This window comes from Mesoplodon densirostris, chromosome 10, assembly GCF_025265405.1.
Source record: "Mesoplodon densirostris isolate mMesDen1 chromosome 10, mMesDen1 primary haplotype, whole genome shotgun sequence".
NCBI classification, from domain to species: Eukaryota; Metazoa; Chordata; class Mammalia; order Artiodactyla; family Ziphiidae; genus Mesoplodon; species Mesoplodon densirostris.
The window spans coordinates 36,483,416-36,503,687 of record NC_082670.1 but is presented as its reverse complement, the minus strand read 5'-3'; the positions used below and the strand labels follow the sequence as shown (position 1 = coordinate 36,503,687).

The window sequence follows — 20,272 nt, the reverse complement described above, 5'->3', positions numbered from 1 at the left end:
ATGTGGAAAGTATCTTTCTTTTCCCTGCTTAGATACATGCCATTTTTAAAAGTTAAGTTAAAACCACAGAATAAGAGATGCTTCTTTGGTCATATAAAGTAAATTCTCATCCAAGTACTTAATAGTCAAAACTGAAGTAAAGGATCATCAGAATGTTTTAACCTCCAAATAAGAATACAATTTGGTGACTCCATGAATCTTCATTGGAACCTTCTGAATCTAGTGGAAAGACTGTCTTTTAAAGTGGTATAAATTCATGAAGGATGTAACTTACTTGCAGGTGACTTTAGTTCTGTCGGCTACCATGGTCCACTGCTGCTGGTTGGTGGAAACCTCGACGTAGTAGCTATAGCTCCGATCGTCACAGTCCCACAGTAATAACCTGAACAGGAGGAAAACATAAGAATGCTGTGAATGCTCCACCTGGCTCTTTCCTTAGGCTGTGTGAGTGAGGGGATCTATGTCTACTCTAGCCTTCCAACCTGTCTTCTTTGCCCACACAATTCCAGGACCAAAGAAAGAAAGTGAATCCCCAACGAAAGCAAGCTCGGAGAAGGTGGAGTCAGCCTGCAGTGAGAGGCTTGTTTCTTTAAAAATTTATTTCACAAGTCACCCAACCCCAGGCGGCCTCTGTCCCCCAAGTGGCAAAGATCTTCTGATTGGCTTCTCAGGGAGATGTCCCCAAATCCCCCTTCCTGATTCTTCCAGCTCTCATCTCTTTGGCTGGGCTGAACAAAGGTAACACCCTTGAGACCACTGTTCATGGGGAAATCTGTGCTTTCTAATTGGTATTCTAAGTGGTAGTTACTAGTATGCCCCAATGACCTTAAACATGTTTCAGGTTCCTTCTCATTCTGACCAGACTTTCTGTATAGTTTTCATAAGACTGCCTGATTGGGAGATACAGGCAAACATGTATTCATCAGTAAAACTTTTTATTTCTTAGAAATTGATTATATTGGTCCTGTTCTTCTTATCCCCCTTTTCAGCTCAGATAAGAACCAAAGTATTGACTATGTGATTTTATTTACTTGAAGCTCAAAAGAGACAAGATTTATCTATGGTGACAGGAGTCAGAATGGTAGTTACCTCTGGGGGAGGGAATGATTGGGAAAGGGTGAGGGAACATTCTAGGATGCTGGAAATGGGCTAATTTTGATCTAGTGGAAGTTAAATGGGTATATACATGTGTAAATATTCATCAAGCTATTCACAAAAGGTTTGTGCACTGTATGTGTGTCATTCCTGAATTTTAAAAATAGAATAAAAAAAGAATCAAAATATTATAATATGGGAGCAGACCACAGTCCAGTCTTTTGCTTCTGACAGTGCCACTGTGGTGAGAGATCATTGTTTTCTATCATTTCAGCCTCAAAAGTCCTTCCCATAGAAGATATCTATCTTATTGCTTTACAGTTGGGCATGCACATTTGTTTCCTCTACCAGCTAGAACAGAGTGAGCTCCCTGAAGACAGTGTCTATGTCTTATTGGTTTTTCCACATGCAGGACTTGGCACAGACTCTCACACAGAGCTCAATGAATATTTGCTGAGTGAATATCAGTAGATCATTTGTAACAATAACAACAATGATCATTATTATTATAATGGCCAACATTTCTTTAATGCTTACCATGTACCAGGCCCTATGCTAAATGCTCTATGTCACTTATTAAATCTTTCCAAAAGTCCTGTTAGCAAGCATTATTATTCTCATCAAATTATATATGGTGAAAGTGAGGCTTAAAGCTGTTAAGTAATTTATCTAAACTCAGTGAGGGTTCCAACCTGGTGTCCTGACCAAAGCCCCTTTCTGTACTCTGCTGTCAAATGTTTCCTTTACTCCCAGGTTATGTATCTGGGTCATAGTTTACAACCTATAACCTACCACTCTACAAAAGTAGTTTGTATTATTTCTCCTTAATCCTGCAATTACAATCAATGACAATCTTTTACACAAGTTCAGTTTAGTGTCACCTCTAAAGCTATTACTAAGGATTAGAAATGCCACTGTGCTCCGCTTTCCCCTTAGTTCCTTATTTTCAATTGTAATTTTGTTTGCTATCAATGAGAGTACACACTACTTAATAGGCTAGAATTTGTCTTTTAAGTAGAGGAAACTGTTAAAAGGTTTTCGAAAGCATAAACAGATGTGTAATACTGTACATGCTACTGATTCTCTTGAACTCACCTAAGTATTTAATCTCTCAAAGTACTCTGAATCAATCAGACAGGAATCCAGCCTATTGTTTTTAGTGTCCAATAATTCTACTTTTAGATTATACCAGTGTGCGTGATAAGAAAGTGAATCATTTCCCTCATTAGTCATTTCCTCAAATATTACTCTAGTCTCTCAGCACTTTTATGCAGTTAGCCTATATTAATTTATACTTAGTAACTTTTAAAAATGTAATTTTTGCTTCTATGTTTGGCTCTCAGAATGAATATAAACCTTTTAGAAAGAAAGATCGTTGATCTCTCTGTTTTTAAAAAATTCTACTCCAAACATGTGGGCTCTGTTTATAGCATATGTTCCATATATGTTCTGGGCTGAAATCATTCATAACTCTGCCAGAGTAGATTAAAACCAGGAAAAAAACTTCAAAATAATTAACCATTCTCTTTATTGAACAGCCCTGGTAACAGGCTTTTTGGGAGATGATGTTGAGGCTGTTTCCCAATGGAATTTTGGATTATTTATGGAGAGCCAGGTTTATCATAATCCATATCCTTCTGGATAATCATGAGTTAGTGCTTCTACCAGTGTATCCAAATGAAAATAATCAGTCCCTTTTGGGATAAAATCTAACCAGATCTTGAAATATTTCATGGAAAAATATTTTTCATGGAAAAAGTTACAGTAACTTATTCTATAAAGTCCTCCAATTTCTTTCAAGGTAAAATGAAGATCACTTGTAATTCCAGTAATTTTGTAAACACATACACATGGTGCAAATTGCTTCTTTGCTTAATGACCTATTATGAATATCTTTTTTTTGCATCATCAAATATTCTTCCTCATCATATGTACTGGTTTCATAGAATTTCACTGTGTGGATGTCCCATAATTCACTTAATTAGTCTCTTATTGTTGGACATTTAGGTAGTTGATAATATTGCACTGTTATGAAACCTCTGTTATGAGCATTCTTAAGCTAAATCTATGGTTATTGCCTTTGAAAGTCGCTAGAAGTGAAACTCCTGGAGCAGGGCTTATGAGGCCTTGATATGTATTATAGAACAGCTGCACACCTGTCCCCTCACCTGCAACGACAGTCTGCACCAATTTATACTCACACTACCAGCAGTGTATAAAAACGCCTGTTCTGTGCATCATCACCAATATTGTATATTATCTTTAAAAATACTGCCAATTTGATAGATGAAATATCTCTCATTTTAATTTGCAGTTTTTTACTTAGCATTGAACTTGAACATTTTACCCATTTCTACTTATATTTATCCTTTTGTTAATGACTTACAAGATGCCCTTTATATTTAAAGGATATTAATCCACTGCCTATCACAGTTTGCATGCTGAAGAGACTAATTTTTATTAGCCTACTCTATCAATCTTTACCTCAATAATTTCTCCTGGCCTAAATTCTTTTTTCTGAACAGCAGCCAAGTGCACATACCAGTTGAGACATCTCCTCTTTATTCCTCTATTAAGAGTCCCTGGGGGCTGGAAATGCGGGGTCAGGGTGACTCCTGAGTGGAAAAGGGACACTGATGGATCTCAGGTTGTCAAGCAAGGGCTCAGACTTACCTACACATAGGAGTTTTTAAGAGAGATTCTTTTTTAAAAAATTGAATGAAAGATACTTCAAATTCTATAGTGCTCCACAATTTTCAAAAATTTCACACACGATTTCATATAATCCCATAATAACCATTTTTTAAATCCTCTACCCCTATATTGCCCCTCCCCCTCCCCTTCCCTCCACTGGTAGCCACTAGTTTGTTCTCTATATAAAAGGGATTCTAATTTATGTGCTAGGATGCATATTTGCTTGGAATGTAGGCTTAGCCAGGAATGAAAACCCCTCTATTGATTCAACTGAAAAAAAAGCAAGCACAGCTTAAGGACACTAAAGGAAAAATCGGCTCAATCTCTTTTTTGCCCATGGAGAGAAATTTTGTTCTAATAAGGCACAACTGTAAAGCCCACCAATTCCCTTCATTTCTTTCCCTGCCAGCAAAGTCTATTCCCCTATCTTTGCACCTGCAACAACACAGCAATATTTCCGATTTGTAATCTGCCAGAAAAGGTCTGCCTGGTGAGCTGGCCCAGGACAGACACACTCTCTCTGACGTTAATTGAGAGTAGCTCCTTAAACATACCCGACATCCCCCCACCCACACATCAGAAGCCATTTTCAAAAGGGGCCGAATAAAGGAAGCTGCGAGCCAAGATCTACTGATGCAGATCAAATCTGTGTTTAGCTGTGGCCACAAACCCCTCCACCTAATGAGCACTGCATGAAATGCCTGGTGATATTAAATACTCCTCCATCTTCCTTATTCTCATTGCAGAATTTCCCTGAAAAGCAGTGAAGAGCTGGGCTTTTTAAAATTGATTAGCAGATGTGATTTTGCTTACATCTTCCATAAGTGCTCTGGCTGGCTGCATACCATTGATTACTGGGGTTCAGTTTACAGCAACTAATTGCTCTCCTTGCTGATGTTTTGATACAAAATTCAATAGCGAATATGTTTTCAAAACTCTTGTCTTTGTGACTTGAGTCAGAAGTGACTTGAGGCAAACACAGTGGACTGAGTTTTCCCTTCTTTAAAATAATTGCTCTCTCATCAGTCTGTGAAGAAAGTTTCCAAATTATAGCATTCTAATTGGAAAGTCTGCATTATGCATGCGATGACAAACTATGTTGTGCTGAATGGCATTTTTTTCATCCTTTTCTTAAGGGATTAATTCTGTGCCAGATTGTGAACAATGGCTGAGGTTTAACAGTTGAGATCAACAGCTTCTCCACTGAATTGGTGTCTTTTAGATCAGCAGCAAGTGTCTGTTTTGCCTGCTTCTAACTGTCCATCGTTCGTGGGAGACTCCACTGGAAGGCCAGGGGTCAAGACTGCTGCTCTTGCTGAGTTTTCCCATTTGGGTGAAAACAGACAACTAAGGGAAGATCAACTGCCAAGATATTAGTCATAAAATAATAATTTATCATAAAATCCATTTCCAATCTCTCAAAGTCAAAGGTACTTCTGACCTCAAAAATTTGCACAGACTATTCTTTGTTAAAAATCTTCAGAAATTAAGTTCTTCAGAAATAATTGTCTTCCATTCAACAATTCAACAAATATTTATTGAGCATTGACTAAGTGACATTAGGCAAGTCACTTAACTTGTCATTCAGTTTCATCCCTTGTGAAATCAAAGGTCTAGACTTGATGGTTTCTAAGGGCTCTTCTAGTTCCAACATTTTGTAATTTTCTGCAACAGCCTATGCAGTACAGGGTTTTGGGGGTTTGGGGGGCATATCTGTCCTTTACATAGTAACTCCTCTTTGTTTCTCTATCTATCTATCTATTTATTGGCCGTGCTCTGCAGCATGCATGGGATCTTAGTTCCTGAACCTGTGCCCCCTGCAGTGGAAGCGCAGTCTTAACCACTGGACTGCCAGGGAAGTCCCAGTAACTCCTCTCTTTGAGAACTATTTCTGGCCCAACCTTGAGGTATATGTAGGGGGTCCCTGAGCTCTGTAGACCCAGTTGCATTACAGGAAGACATATGACCCCTGGTGGGCCAATCAGATTTCATATAAAAAATTTAGAATTATAAGGGCTTCTCTGGTGGCGCAGTGGTTGAGAGTCTGCCTGCCGATGCAGGGGACACAGGTTCGTGCCCCGGTCCGGGAAGATCCCACATGCCGCGGAGCAGCTGGGCCCGTGAGCCATGGCCGCTGAGCCTGTGCATCCGGAGCCTGTGCTCCGCAATGGGAGAGGCTACAACAGTGAGAGGCCTGCGTACCACAAAAAAAAAAAAAAAAAAAGAATTATGTAAGATTTTAGCATAATTGGGTCTGTTCACTTAAAATGATGATAAAAATGTAGACATTCTGGAGTGACCCTCTTTCATCAGAAGCTCAAAGAAGCAAAGAAAGTCATCTGCAGTGAGAAGCAAGAAGACAGATGGTATGGCCCAGGGACGGCTGTCTGGGTCCCTCGCAGGATTCCAACATCTGATTTTAGTCCCTATGGGAGCCACCAGAGTTCCTGCCCTAGTGTTCCATGAGAAATTTCCCAATCACTTTAATAAACTCACCATTTATGACTTAAGCCATCTTTACTTGGTTTCTGCAGCTTGGAAACAAAAGGGCCTAAGATAAGCTCCTAGCAAAGTGCACGAAAAGAGCAGACATTTCAATGATGAGGATGACAATGATGATGGGATGGCTACGAGACCAGAGAGACTATGAGGTGAAGAACAGGGGTGGTGAGGAGGCTCACTCTGGATAGCAACCTTTTCATTCAAACATGAAGGAGATCCTTTGTTGAAGCCAAGAGTGGGAGGACTGCAGTGTGGGGTGGAAAGGCAAAACAGGTTTTGGAATAGGCTCTGTGAGGCCGGCCGAGCTGCAGGGAGGGGCCTTTCGAAGATGGAGCAATCAGCATGGGTTATAACTCTCTTCCGCAGTGGCACCGAGGGAACAGGAGGGAAGAAAGCAGGATCGACAGTGACAAGGAAGAGACAGTGCAGGATCAGGGAAGTGAAGGGTAGTTAAGAGTATTTACCACTTCAGGCTGCTGAGGAGTTAAGTGGGGTCAGAGGGGGCTGACTACCTTTCAGAATAGAGAGGGACTGGAGGTCATGATGCAAAAGAGCAGATGTGATGGACATGAAGGTGAGGGAGAAAGGTATGAAGTTCTGGTCACAAGGGGAAATTTCAGTGCTCTCACCTCATTCAGAAGAGTACAGTTCTCACTCTTCTGAATGAGGAGCAGAAAGACAAACATCATGTTAGAGGCTCTATTTTAATCTCTGCTATTGGGAGGCAGGAGGGAGCCTGTAATAGCTGCCAGAAGTCAGTACAGTTTCAGAGGAACAACTTTACTGGTGAAAAACTGGGATTTTCCCAAAGATGAGAGGGATCCTATTGTCAGCTGTCACAGGGTTCAATTATGTAGCTTCCTCCTCAGGTGGGGAGCAAGGTCAAGCTGAGAAGAGCTGCTGGAGGCCACAGGCCCAAAATGAGATTCTCAGCAGGAGACTGGAATTGAGAGCCAGCGCTTTAACAAAGCGTGTGGAGCAGACCAGGTAGCTGCCCTGCGGATTCCAGACACGGGAACTCCTGAGGAGCAGCCACCACGGGGGCCCTGCCTCTAAGTGGGCCACAACCTCTCAGGGCAAAGGGGACACCAGGAGAAGAAGAAAACACAGATTGCTCGACAGATGGAAGGGGAACTTGGGAAATACGTTAGAGTACATCAGAGAGTCCACGTACTGTCTGACATTGTTTAATCTCTCATATATCTTAGAGAGTGACTTCTCTAAGAGAGGAAGAAATAATGACACTGGCTAAATTATCTTCTTTTGCAGCTGGCAAGGGAAAAGGTAAGCGCAAGCTCTCAGCTGTCTGGCACATGCAGCTTCTGTGTTTAGTCACTGAAGCCCCAGGATGAGGAAAGGTGAGGCTATGTGTACACGTGGGCTCCACTGCATAGGCTAGTTCACTGAGAGAGGGGGGGATAAAAGGAGGGGCCTTCCTCCCATCAAATCTTATGTTCTATACAGTATAATTCAGGTGAGTTCTCTGAAAGTGGAGAAATGCCAATAGAGAATATACCTGCAGGATACGGCTACATGGAAAGCTGGATGGGACACAACTTTGAGACAATACAAAACTACCAACTTTTAACAGCTAATTGAGACAATCATTTCACTCCTTGAAGGGATTAAGTTTTTAATTTCAAATTTTAGGTGATGACATAAAAGGTAACAGCATACTACCAAACAACATGGCTGCAGCTGCAATATTCAGTAAACACTGAGTGTGGAAAGAATGGTGGAGAGCTAATCATAATCTCACCTCACATTCACACAGACCTCAACGGTTTCAAAATGTTTTTGCATACATTATCACATTTGGAAATAAAACAATTTATAATCAGCACATTTCCTGCTTTCAATGCAAATCTATTTTTCTAAGTTACTTGGTTAATTCTTTTACATGAGCTAAACATTGAATAATCTGTAAAAAAGACTGCTTGGGCAATCACTTGGCAAACCCTTTATTAATAAGTAAGTTTTAGCCTAGGCTTAGATTTCATCCTACACAGTCCCATTTGATGAAAATTCTTTCATTTTATGTTTTCAGTGTGGATATATGAGAAAATTTTGTCCAGGCCAAACAGCCCTTGAGAAGAAAAGCAGTTTTGTTCTATTTTCCAAGGTGACTCTTTTCAACACAGCCCCTTCCTTAAGCGGGATGTTGGCATCAAAAATATTGGGAACCATTTCAAACGGTCTCGTTATATTTTAAGAGACCGTTACAGACCTCTTTGGCAGTGGCACGCTAAGCAGGTATGTGGCCTTTACAGATCTCTCCCTGCGTTTAAATTTGGCGTCATCAGCTCCCCTCTCCGCAGCAAGGCTAGCTTCCTTGATCTCAGCAGCTTCCTCATCATGACGTATATACACAGTCAGTGAGCTTGGCCCGATTTGGCTCAACAGTAGGATTGGAAAAGGATGTGTAAGAGGTAGAAATGGAGAGGTCCTGCCCAGACCACAGGGCTCAGCTCCCTAGGGATCAAGTCCAGCTCCATTTCAGCTTCATTTGCTATTAGGGGCTGTTGTGATTTTAAAAGGTCAGAATCAGTTTCTTCCGTTAACAGCTGAAGGCAGTATGCATTTATGTGAGCTTTCCTTTCCCCTATCCACAATTCTATGAAATTATTAGGAGGGTGAGAAGAAGGGACAGGCATGTTAAATAGCTCTGAACTCATTCATCTATCAGCTGAGTGGTAGGGGTTTTCCTTCTTGGATCTTTACTTACACCTCTGACCCTTGTAGAACAAGTGGCCCCAGTGTGGCAGGGGAGTAAAGTCACCTGGTTCCAGGTTCCCTGCGTAACACCACCCAATCCCCACCCCACACCCCCTGCAGCGTTCAGGACCAAGTCCAGTCAGGACCATGCATGGCTCGTCGTCCCCAGCACAGTGCCTTACAGATCATAAGCTCTACTGGGTTGAACTGAAGGAGACATGGGGAAGGGACAGGACAGGAGACGAAGATGGAAAGGAGACGGAACTACAGGTAAATCACCCTTCTCACATGATAAGCTAGCAGCACAGCATCTTTTAAGCTCTATAGTCTGAGTTACATTTCAATCCGAACACACCCCCAGCCAGTCCTCTACCCCCACACCCTTCTGGAGAGTCTCAGTGAAGAGATAATTTATGAAATGTACCAACTCTGACTACTATTTCATCTCTTGAGCTCCTTCTCCTGCCCCTCCTCTGACCACTTGCAAATATGTGCCCACATGTGCACAGCCTATGAAGCACCAAGAAGCAGAGCCAAAGGGGAATTTAATAAGGTTTTCATAGGAATCCATATCTGTGGGAGAACTCACACTTTAGCTATTGGCAGATCTCTGTATTCTCTCAACCTGGTGATAAACGGAGAGAATGGAAGGGCAAAACAAGGTGGGAAGGCTGGACTCCGAATATTACAGGCAAGAGAACATTCCAGCAGGGATGAACTACCAGGCAAAACTCTTCCTATTCGGTCATGTAATCTCTTTATTTTTGTTCTCACCAAATCTCTTCTCTGATCTCTCTGAACACTGCCAGTACTATCTTCCCACAGCTCTCTCTTTCTTACCAGCCTGACCTTTTCACCTTTTCACCCAAATCATATCTGGGTTTCAACCTTTGCTCCAGCTTCAAATCACCTTCTTTTCCCCACAGGGCACCCTCTACAAAGTTCTGAGCTCTTTCTGAAAATGATTTTAAAACACTTGCCCATCCAATCTAAACCCCCATGCTCCTTCCGCAGTACCGCCCATGCTGGCCCTGGCTCATTCCTCCTTCAGGTCCTCTCTCCACTAAGTGGCTGCTTTCCTCTTGTTGCATTCCCAAATCTTGTTTTTATTCCGTTAGGTCCTGCAAGAAATGTTTTCCTGAGCTCTCCCTCTTATTTACCTGGCCTAAATCCCTTCTCTAATGAACTTGCCTCACGAAATTCTTCTGCGAAGGCTTTCACATGAAAACAACTACACTCTAAAACAGAAAAAATAAAACTATAATAAGTTGCAAGTGATATAAAATTTAAACACTTAGAGTAAGTAGGTTATTCTATTTGAAGTTTGAGGTATCTGACAAATCATAATCCTCCATGTGGTACATGATATACCATTAAAATAAAGACAACATTGATGAGAATAATATTATAATAATAGCATCTTCTTCACAAATATGTAAAAGTGAGAATCCTAACAATGGTAAGTACTTATAAACAAAAGATAATTAATCAATTTAATAAGTAACCGTGTGATAAATCTTTTGAAGAATGGCAAAAAGCAAGAAAAAAGTGAGATTTTATGTAATTTTTTTATAACGGCTAGAGGGAAAAATAGCTAATTATGTTTTTCAATGGAATTCTTTTGATCACTGGCCACTCAGAACGGTTTTCTTGATCCAGGTCTTCAAAGCTGGGATCATAAGTTTTAATTCAAATGTTTTCAACTGAACATTAGTAACTCTAACTTTTCTAACTGCTAAACAGCCATAATTAAATCAAACTGGTGTGGGTTACAGGACCAAAGCTAAACGGGCAGTTGCCTTTTTTTTTCTGGAATCACCTATGCTATCTCCCCAGAGTGGGAGGCCTAGGCAAAGGCTGTGAATGGGATGGGGTTGTGGTTCTCCCACTTCTGCAGAAGATGTGAGGGTGCAGTTTCTGTCTCATAAATACTCACCAGAATTGCAGAATAGCTTCCCCCTCCCTCCCACGTTTATTTGGCTGAAGGATCGTCAGACAAGAGAAAAACACTCCCTCTTTGGAATGTATTCTGCATGAGCTGCCTTTTTAGAAATAACCCTCCCAGGTGCTGACATGAATATTCACAAGAGTATGCTGGGCATAGGGGCCAGTCTCCATGCCATGTACACTAATCCTTCAAAATGTATTCCAGGCAAGCTACCAGGGTAAACTCCTATACGGGAACTGGGCTTTCAGGTGATGGATATTGGATGGCTGAAAGGAGAAAATCTGAGTGAAGGAGGCAGAGATGAATAAATCACTCATATCCGTCTAAGGCCCTGTTGCAGCTAGACTTGCCACTTTGACTCAAGCACAGCATGAGGCTTCATTAGAATACTGTACTCTGTGAATTAAACTGTTTCTTTTGTTCATCTAGCTTATCCTTCCTCATCAAGAAAAACAAACATTTATCTCCCCTGGGCCCCACAGCCCTATCTGTTGGACCCCTTTTTACTTTCTTCTTGCTTGGCTGATAGGACCTACACAGGCATCCCAAGAACACAGTTCTGGTACCACGCAGGCACCCAATGCAGGCATGCGAGCGTACACACACACACACACACACACACACACACACACACAAACACACAAACACCTCACGCCACCCCACTTTACATCACTCCCCTGACTCACATTCAGAAAAGTATAGGCAGAAAAGATTAAGAACCTCACAAACCAGGGAAGGAATCATGCCCAAAGTGGTGAGATCACAGACTTCTCAGGATCCTCCCACTCTGGTACTGAATCCCCAAGATCAACACTGAGATTCATGCTGAGGGGACCTGGCTAAGGCAGAAGGGGACTTGGTTAAGGCAGCCGGTCTGAGTCACACATGAAACTGTCATAACTTAACACTCCTCAGACAATCAATGTTTAAGTGTCAGGGGCTGGGAGACATCCCTGGGGGTAATTTCCCAGGAGCTGGTGCTAGAACTGTTCCAGCTGTAAGCACCGTTCGTGCCCTAATAGCTTAGGGCATTTAGGAGCTTGGGGGATCCTGGCAAGTCAAAGGAAGAAGGAATATGAGCAAGGAAGAAGAAAATGGTGTAGCTTCAGTGACATTCTAGATCAAGTTATCTCCTCAGCTTATTTGGACCACAAAGGGCTCTACTAACTCTCCTTCAGCCTCTGATGGACACAAGGACATTCCAAGGCAATACTCAGCAGTGGCATCAGATGGGACAAGAGTCCCAACTCTGCTTCTAATTTGCAACCTTATCCTCTCAGATTTATAATCTGTTAAATGGGGTGTGAGGGTAGCGGAAAAGAGAGAGACAGATTCTAATTTGGATGATCTGTGGTTCCTTGTTTCTTTAATCTTTTTTTTCTTTTAATTACAAAGTAATACATGATAGATCCTTTGGTACTTCTTATAAAGTATCCATAATAAAAAGGTGTTTACTAAATGCAAAAAACGTAGACTAATATTTTCAAAAATATTCTTTAGTAGCAGAACCCCTTTTACAAACAACGTCTTAGAAGAATATCAATATCTGTAACAGATAAAAGCAGAACTGCTCTACTAAGGTCAGCTTTGGGGCTGAAGCCTCATCTGCCAGACTTCCTACTGTGGCAGCCCCCAAGGCTCATCCCCCATAAAACAGAGAAGGAAAAACCACTGGGTCATGGTGTATATCTTGACCCCAAACTAAATGTTGATATTAATGTTCATATCTTTTAATAACAGGCTTATAAATATTATTATTCACATTTTTTGAAACCATGAACAGCAAATGAGTTCCCTAATTCTTCACTTTTGCCTTTATGGCCTAGAGTTCTTAGTGAGGAAAGGAGCTGAATAGATAGAGCATTGGTAAACTATGGCCTCTTTTTGTAAAAAACTTTTAATGGAACACAGCCATGTTCTCTCACCAGAGTTGAGCAGTGGTGACAGAGACTATAGCATACAAAGCCTAAACTTACTATCTGTCTCTTTTTGGAAAAAGTTTGCCACTGCAGGAATAGACAGAAAATTAAAGCTCTTCTTACTGAACAGTAAAGATTTATGGCACCAAGGTAAGAAATAAAGATATAGTTTAAAGCTGAGCTTAGCCCAGAAATGGCTAAAATCCCTTTATTCTGTTGAAAGTGTTTCAATAGATTTTCATGTAGCAAATTCCACACCGAGTTTTTAGATTATGCTATATAGTCCTAATCCCATCGCTGTTACTGTGACAACTGTGCTGATAATTCTTGGCTTGCTTTTCACCCCAAGTTTCTGGTATTTCTGCTAAGAGTAAAAGAAAAGGAAGGAAGGAAGGGAGGGAGAAAAAATCCAATTAAAAATGAAAACCTGAAAACCATTCCCAAACCCTCTCTGTTCCCAGAACTGATGAAGTGCCTAGGTGCTACATTCTCAAACTGAAGATATCTGCAAGCAGCACAGTCACTGACCACCACCCTCCAGATCTCTACTAAATAGCATGGAGGCAGCCGGGTAGGGGTGAAGAAGTTATAGAGACGTTTAAAGTCAATAAGTAATACACACACAAAAGTTATATAGTCAATGACAAGGCAGTTGATATGACAGCAGTAAAACACTAATATCTCAGGCTTCCCTGGTGGCGCAGTGGTTGAGAGTCTGCCTGCTGATGCAGGGGACACGGGTTCGTGCCCCGGTCTGGGAAGATCCCACATGCCACGGAGCGGCTGGGCCCGTGAGCCATGGCCGCTGGGCCTGCGCGTCCGGAGCCTGTGCTCCACAACGGGAGAGGCCACAACAGTGAGAGGCCCGCGTACCGCAAAACAAACAAACAAACAAAAAAACCCACGAAACACCAATATCTCAGTTATATGGGAAGATGACACCACAGACTAAACCACACCAATTAGGCAGACAGGGTTGTTTATTGGTCACCAGGAGAAAATGGATTTGCAAGGCTCTATCCCCTTGCCATCTCTCCAGTGCTGTCTAGTGTGATTATAAAAAGCATCTTACAAGAATTCCTGACCAGGGCAGTCTATGACCACAAAACAATAAAAACCTTATACTGCTTAGTGTTTTAACAAAACTACTCATTTGGAATCTTTAATGAAACCAGTTTTAAATGGATGACTCTATTTCCATGTTCTTCCCAAACAGTCCCAAATAATCGCCGTGAATTCTCTACTTTTTCTCTAAGTCTAAAATATACACCTAAAATCTCACTATAGTGAACACAATCATGACAAAGCAATTTACCTATTCTACTAAGAATGTTATTATCAACAAGATATTATTTATTGGGTCACTGCCAATTCTCAAACAATTCTCTACAGATAATGCTTTATCTATTTCTAATAGGACTATCATGAGCTTCCTAATAAAGACACTATTTGATTATAGATGTTTATTATTATTTTAAACCTTAGAGAAGAAGTGAATACAGAAAGTGAGATATCAAGAAGAAAATTGACAAGGGTTTGCATTAGACATCGGGGGACAATTAAATGATATATGCCTAAGAGAATTAGGAACAAGATCTATTATCTTAGACCGCAACTACTCGTTCCCACAAGGTTCTTGAGGTAAGTACATGCCAAGGAAAGTCCCAGCAAGTGGGAAGCAAAGGGACACTTTATTGCTAGTAGAATTTTTGACCCAAAACTCTAATCAAAAGGCATAAGCATTAAAAACAGAAAACAAACAAAAAAAAAAGGCATAAGCACTCCCTTTCCCCAAGTTGGTTATGCCTGAACAGCTTCACCCGAAGCAAGCTAGGAGGCCTGTTCTGTCCCTTTTCCACACCCAAAACTTATTCTTGCTTCTTACCACTACAATTTAAGGAAGGATCAACCCAATACACATTTTAGTACCACCAAAACAGAGTGAGTACAGGAGAGATCATGGTCCCCTGCTGCCTAGCACTGAGCTATCCCTGGGTTGAGGCAGTAATCTTACCCTGGCCATACTAAAAGACAGAAGAGGAAGTAAGAATGCCCAAGGAGAAGAAAGGATAGGTGTGTTTGTTGTGAGGACAGAAGAGAGGAGAGAGAGAGATGGGGAGAGGTAGGAACAAAGAAGGAGGACAGGGCCTCTTTCTAGGAGAATTAGACCTGGCCCATCCCACGTAGGGCCTAGTGGAAGACAAGAGACACAAGAAGTGCTTCCACTGAAATGTGGCCCACTCTTGTTCCTGCAGACTCACGCATCTGATCAGCATCTCCCCCAGAAAGAGACTAAATGCTTTGACCATGACTACCATTTTGGGGAGGAGTGAAATGGGGATCGGGGAAGGCACAAAGAAATGCTGGTAGGAAAAGCAGAAGGTATTTTAATTTTTTCTCCCAAGATCTAGAATTGTGGTATTGCTATAATCACCTTCCCGCTTACTGTACTTCACGTTTCAAAAGTCCCAGAAACCAGAAATATTCATTGTAATCCTACAAACACCACATTCCAAGACTTAGGAGGAAAAGACTGGAGGTGGTATGACAGTTATTCCCCAATATCCCCTTAGACAATCAGAGGTCTTTTAATGTATCTTTTCATGCTAGGGCTGATGGGCATGAGTGTTTAACTCCAGATCTTAAAAACTGAAAATGTGGGGCTTCCCTGGTGGCACAGTGGTTGAGAATCTGCCTGCCAATGCAGGGGACATGGGTTCGAGCCCTGGGCTGGGAAGATCCCACATGTCACAAAGCAACTAGGCCCGTGAGCCACAACTACTGAGCCTGCGCGTCTGGAGCTTGTGCTCTGCAACAAGAGAGGCCGTGACAGTGAGAGTCCCGCGCACCGCGATGAAGAGTGGCCCCCGCTCGCCGCAACTGGAGAAAGCCCTCGCACAGAAACGAAGACCCAACACAGCCAAAAATAAATAAATAAAAATAAAAATAAACAAATAAATAAATAAATAAAATTGAAAAAACTGAAAATGTTATTTCCCGCAGGACTTTTGATATAATTTAATCTACCATTTCAAAATAACATGGATATGCAGTGAAATTTCTGATATTAGAATTTTATATGTACAGAAAAAAAGTCAAGTCCCTATAACCTGGTTAGGTGAACAGGTATTTTGGTTAATCAAATATGTCTGGTTAACAGACTCCATATGGATTGCCAATTTTAACAAAAATTCAGAAATATTTAAAATAAACTTAACTAGAGTAAAACCTCACCAAACAAAATTTATTCTCCTTTTGATCAGAGGGCACTTGGGATCTTGCCTACCTCCCAAATTTTATTAGGTACATCCACTATCACTCTGCTGGTAAAGCATGAAGACCAGTCATAGTAAATTAAATGCTAGGTAACAATTTGTAACAGAAACGTAAAGTTTTTTTTCAAGAGGTAAATTTCATGAATAAGAGATCAAAGATATATAATCAGTAATACTTCTCATTTTGGAGCAGAATTACCCAGTAAGCAGATACAGCCTTTTTATTTACAGAAAATGTTTGAAGCTGAGAATAATATAAAATACAATTATTATATTTACTGTTTTAGATGCATCCAGAAGCTGTGGGCATTAAAAAGAATGGAAAAAACCCTACTGAATTATACATTTTATTTTTATTTTTAAAATTTTATGTATTTATTTATTTATTTTGCGGTACACGGGCCTCTCACTGTTGTGGCCTCTCCCGCTGCGGAGCACAGGCTCCGGACGCGCAGGCTCAGCAGCCACAGCTCACAGGCCCAGCCGCTCCGCGGCACGTGGGATCCTCCCGGACCAGGGCACGAACCCGTGTCCCCTGCATCGGCAGGCGGACTCTCAACCACTGCCCCACCAGGGAAGCCCCTGAATTATACATTTTAAATGGGTGAATTGTACAGTATATGGATTATATCTCAATAAAGCTGTTTTTTTAAAAAATAAACCAAACACATGAAATATGGAGATCTATAAAAATTCCAAAGTAGATGTGAAATGTCAAGCAGGAGGTAGTGTCTGTGGCAGAGTTGTTGACTGGGTGAGCCAACTCTTTACCATGACCCTCAGCTTCTTTGCCAGACGTGCTAGGAATGACTGCATGACATAGGTCTACCTGATAACTAAGTGGAAGTTGGCTAGGTGGGGCTTCAAATAAAGCTTTGGCTTTTCCTAATAAAAAGGGACAGACTTGACTGGCAGGGCTCTTTACACTTTTACCACTTTGCCCTCCTCCTTCTTCCTGCCTAAATGCAGATGTGGTAGGTAAAGCTGTAGCAGCTGTCCTGTTCTCTGAGGCAAAAATACAAGTAGAAAAGACCAAGAAAATCAAAGAGCTCACTGAATTGCAGAACCAATTCTAGCAGCCACCCACCTGTAGACTTTTTGTCATGTAAGACCGAGACAAACAAACAAAAGCAAAACAAAACCAAAATAGTTTTAAAAACATTTAAAAAGGCTTTCTTGGGAATTCCCTGGTGGTCCAGTGGCTAGGACTCTGCAGTCTCACTGCCAAGGGCCCAGGTTCAATCTCTGGTTGGGGAACTAAGATCCCACAAGCCACACGGTGCAACAATAAAAAAATAAAAATAAATAAATAAAGAGTATTTCTTAATCAGGTTCTTTGTTATTTGCAGCTAAATGTAAGCTCCTTTGGAGCATATGAGGGCTAGTAATAAAAATTAATTTTTATTTATTTATTTTTAATGTGTCAGGTCTTAGCCATAGCATTTAATGAAAGTTTCTATAATTTATATCCTTAAGAAATGAGAGTGGGTTGAACCAGAAGCTACAATGCCTTCTCTCATGTTCTTTTTAAGGCCATAAGAGGCTCTGTAGGATTGTGCAACAAATTGGAATCTTTGAAGGAAGAGTTTTAGCACTGGTGGTATCACCACGTTGATGGTAGAGAAGAAGAAAAGGAACTCAAATTATACTGTAGTCTCTTCACATCTTAAATGGAGACAGTGAAACAGCTAAAACTCCAGAGCTACTGAAAGACATGGCAACTAAAAGGACTATTAAATTGTATGGAAAATCTAAACAGTCTTGACTGGTGTTTGGTTACAGTAAAAGGATAAAGTGGCAAGGGTGGTAATGTCATAATCACTGAGGGACATGGTTTCAGATGTCATAAGTAAAAGGAAGAAAGAGGATCCTTACCATTAGGTCTTAAGGGCACAGGAAAGAAAATACAGGCAGAAGTAAAAGCACACTCTGCATTTATCTATGTAACCAATACTCCTTATACTGAATCTGACACACTGTTGAAAGAGGTAACATAGCAGAAAAAAAAATGATTCCTCAGCGGGAGCTAAGGCCCTGAGTGTCCAGGAAAGTGCTGAAAGGAGTCCTTGAGGGGTACCAACCAGCCTGTCATCATAATCACTTTTCCTAAGAGAAGGATGCAGAATGGAAGTGGATGGATGGGGAAGAAGCAAGAAGGGGAAGTGGAAGAGTTTCTCTTGATCTCAGTGCTTCTGCTTGTTCTTCACTAAAGATACAAGAATGTTTTGGTCAAGTGCCTCTGTGGTTACCAGGTTACAAAGGGCAAAGTTTAAAGAGAGAGGGAGAGGAGAGAGAGACAAGACAGACAGACATCAAGTGCTACCATGATGCACCAAAAGCATCTTAACAAGGTGACAAATTGGGGCTCCTCGGGAAAAAAATCTCTGATTTAAGAGTATCTGAGGATTGAAGGTTTTGAAAGATAGATTACTGTTTTGGATTAATTCAAGGAGTAATTTCTTAAATGAAGGTGACCCTTCATCAGATTTCAGAATAGCTTCATTTACTTAATACTCAAAAGATAGATTCAAGCAATTTGATGTATTAAATCTGTAGAAATTTTGGTGAATTTGCTGAAAGTCCTATGCTTCTGCTAGCCCTTAAGAAAACAGCCACATTTCTGTGATCCTGTATGGCTGATCTTGGGGGAAGCAGTGTTTAAAACATCTGTCAAAGTAAAACCACAGAAGGAGAAGGTTGATGCTTTCCATTCATTTGATCTTCCAAGGTGAATGATTCCAGTTTTTAAAATGACTGTTTAAAGCGCTACTGGTAAAGTATTTGTTTTGGAGGGGTATCAAATTAACGATTCTGGATAATTACTAAACATACATTTGTGCATGAAATATGCGTCAAATGGGGTGATATCCTCTGTAAAAATGTCTTCTTGATGGGTTAATCTTTGAAAACTGAAAGGATTTTTCTTTTCATGTATTCAGCTATATTTTATGATGACTAGTTGTCAACTCCTCTAATCGCTCAAGAGAAATAAATGGTTGACATGTGAGGTAAATCAAACACATACACACTTTTGGGGGGAGCATTTAACCTTTCCTGTTTTTCCAAAGAACATCTGAATTCTAGCCCCCCTCCTGTATTTTTAACAAGCAATTCAGTTGCCATAGCAATACTTTCTGGTCTAGAGATACATCTGGGATGAAACTAGCTGAGACATATTTACCATTCGCCAAAACTCTGCTGTTTCCAGGCTCCAGGATTTCTGGTCGCCTTAGTATTCATGACAGTTCAGACTCCAGCATCTACTGAGAACCACAACTATAATTTTTTATTCAACAATTTTTCTCGGAACCAGAGTTCTGAGGTCTGAGGATGATAAGAGAAGACTTTAGTGCGATGCAGATAGGCTGTGAGAGAAACGACGTTTGGTAAATAAATCATGGATCAGCAAGACAAGGAAGAATTCCTTGGTTCAGGGCTGTGACATGACTGATATGAAGCAAATTTGGTAAAATATCTTTCCAATTTTGACTAGAATTATAGGCAATCTTAATCCAAGCCAGAGGAGTCATATTTTTAGAAGTTTGTTGTATTCTTTAGACTATAAAAAGGAAACTTTTCGCTCTCTAGGTTGCAAAGAAGGCTGTCCTAATGTAAATAAATGTATGCTTGCCTGTGCAGCACTCAGATAGAATGAATTGGAGGCAGCATGAAACTTGAGGCAAGAGTCCTTACCTGTGCTCCTGTCAGCACCTAACACCAGAGTTTCAACTTATTCGTTTGCTGGAGATGCCAGATCTTTAGCAGTTTCCTCACATATACTTAGAACAGACACACTGAGCAAATATGATGTCCAATTTATTTGATAGATAGAACTCCCTTTAGTTGCACTAACATACTATGTTGTCAGCTCAGTCAGTGAGTGTTATTGAGTACTCACAGCATAGAGTACTGTACTAGGCACTTGGAAATCATTGCAAAGACCCAAGTCCATCTCTATACTACAATCACTATCTTCAACTTGAGATTATCTGTGGTTCTACGAGAACTTGAGAGCTGCACAGACGTAGAAAATACTCAAATAATTACAAAACATCATTTGAGTCACTGGTTCAATTTCTCTCCCCACCTTCATGGACTAAGCCTTCATTTGGAGCTATTAAACA

At 40.9% G+C, this 20,272-nt stretch overlaps 1 protein-coding gene across 4 annotated transcripts in view; it reads right to left on the bottom strand.

Annotated features, from left to right (window-relative positions):
- BTBD9 (BTB domain containing 9) overlaps positions 1 to 20,272 on the bottom strand; it is a 411,236-nt gene that overhangs the window by 77,108 nt on the left and 313,856 nt on the right. For all 4 annotated transcript variants that reach the window (XR_009533526.1, XR_009533527.1, XM_060109198.1 and 1 more), the window contains exon 9: positions 275 to 382. Coding sequence is in view for 2 of the 4 variants with exons in the window: in XM_060109198.1 (XP_059965181.1) it covers positions 275 to 382 (108 nt within the window). In the remaining 2 variants the exon portion in view is untranslated. The remainder of the gene's footprint in view (positions 1 to 274; positions 383 to 20,272) is intronic.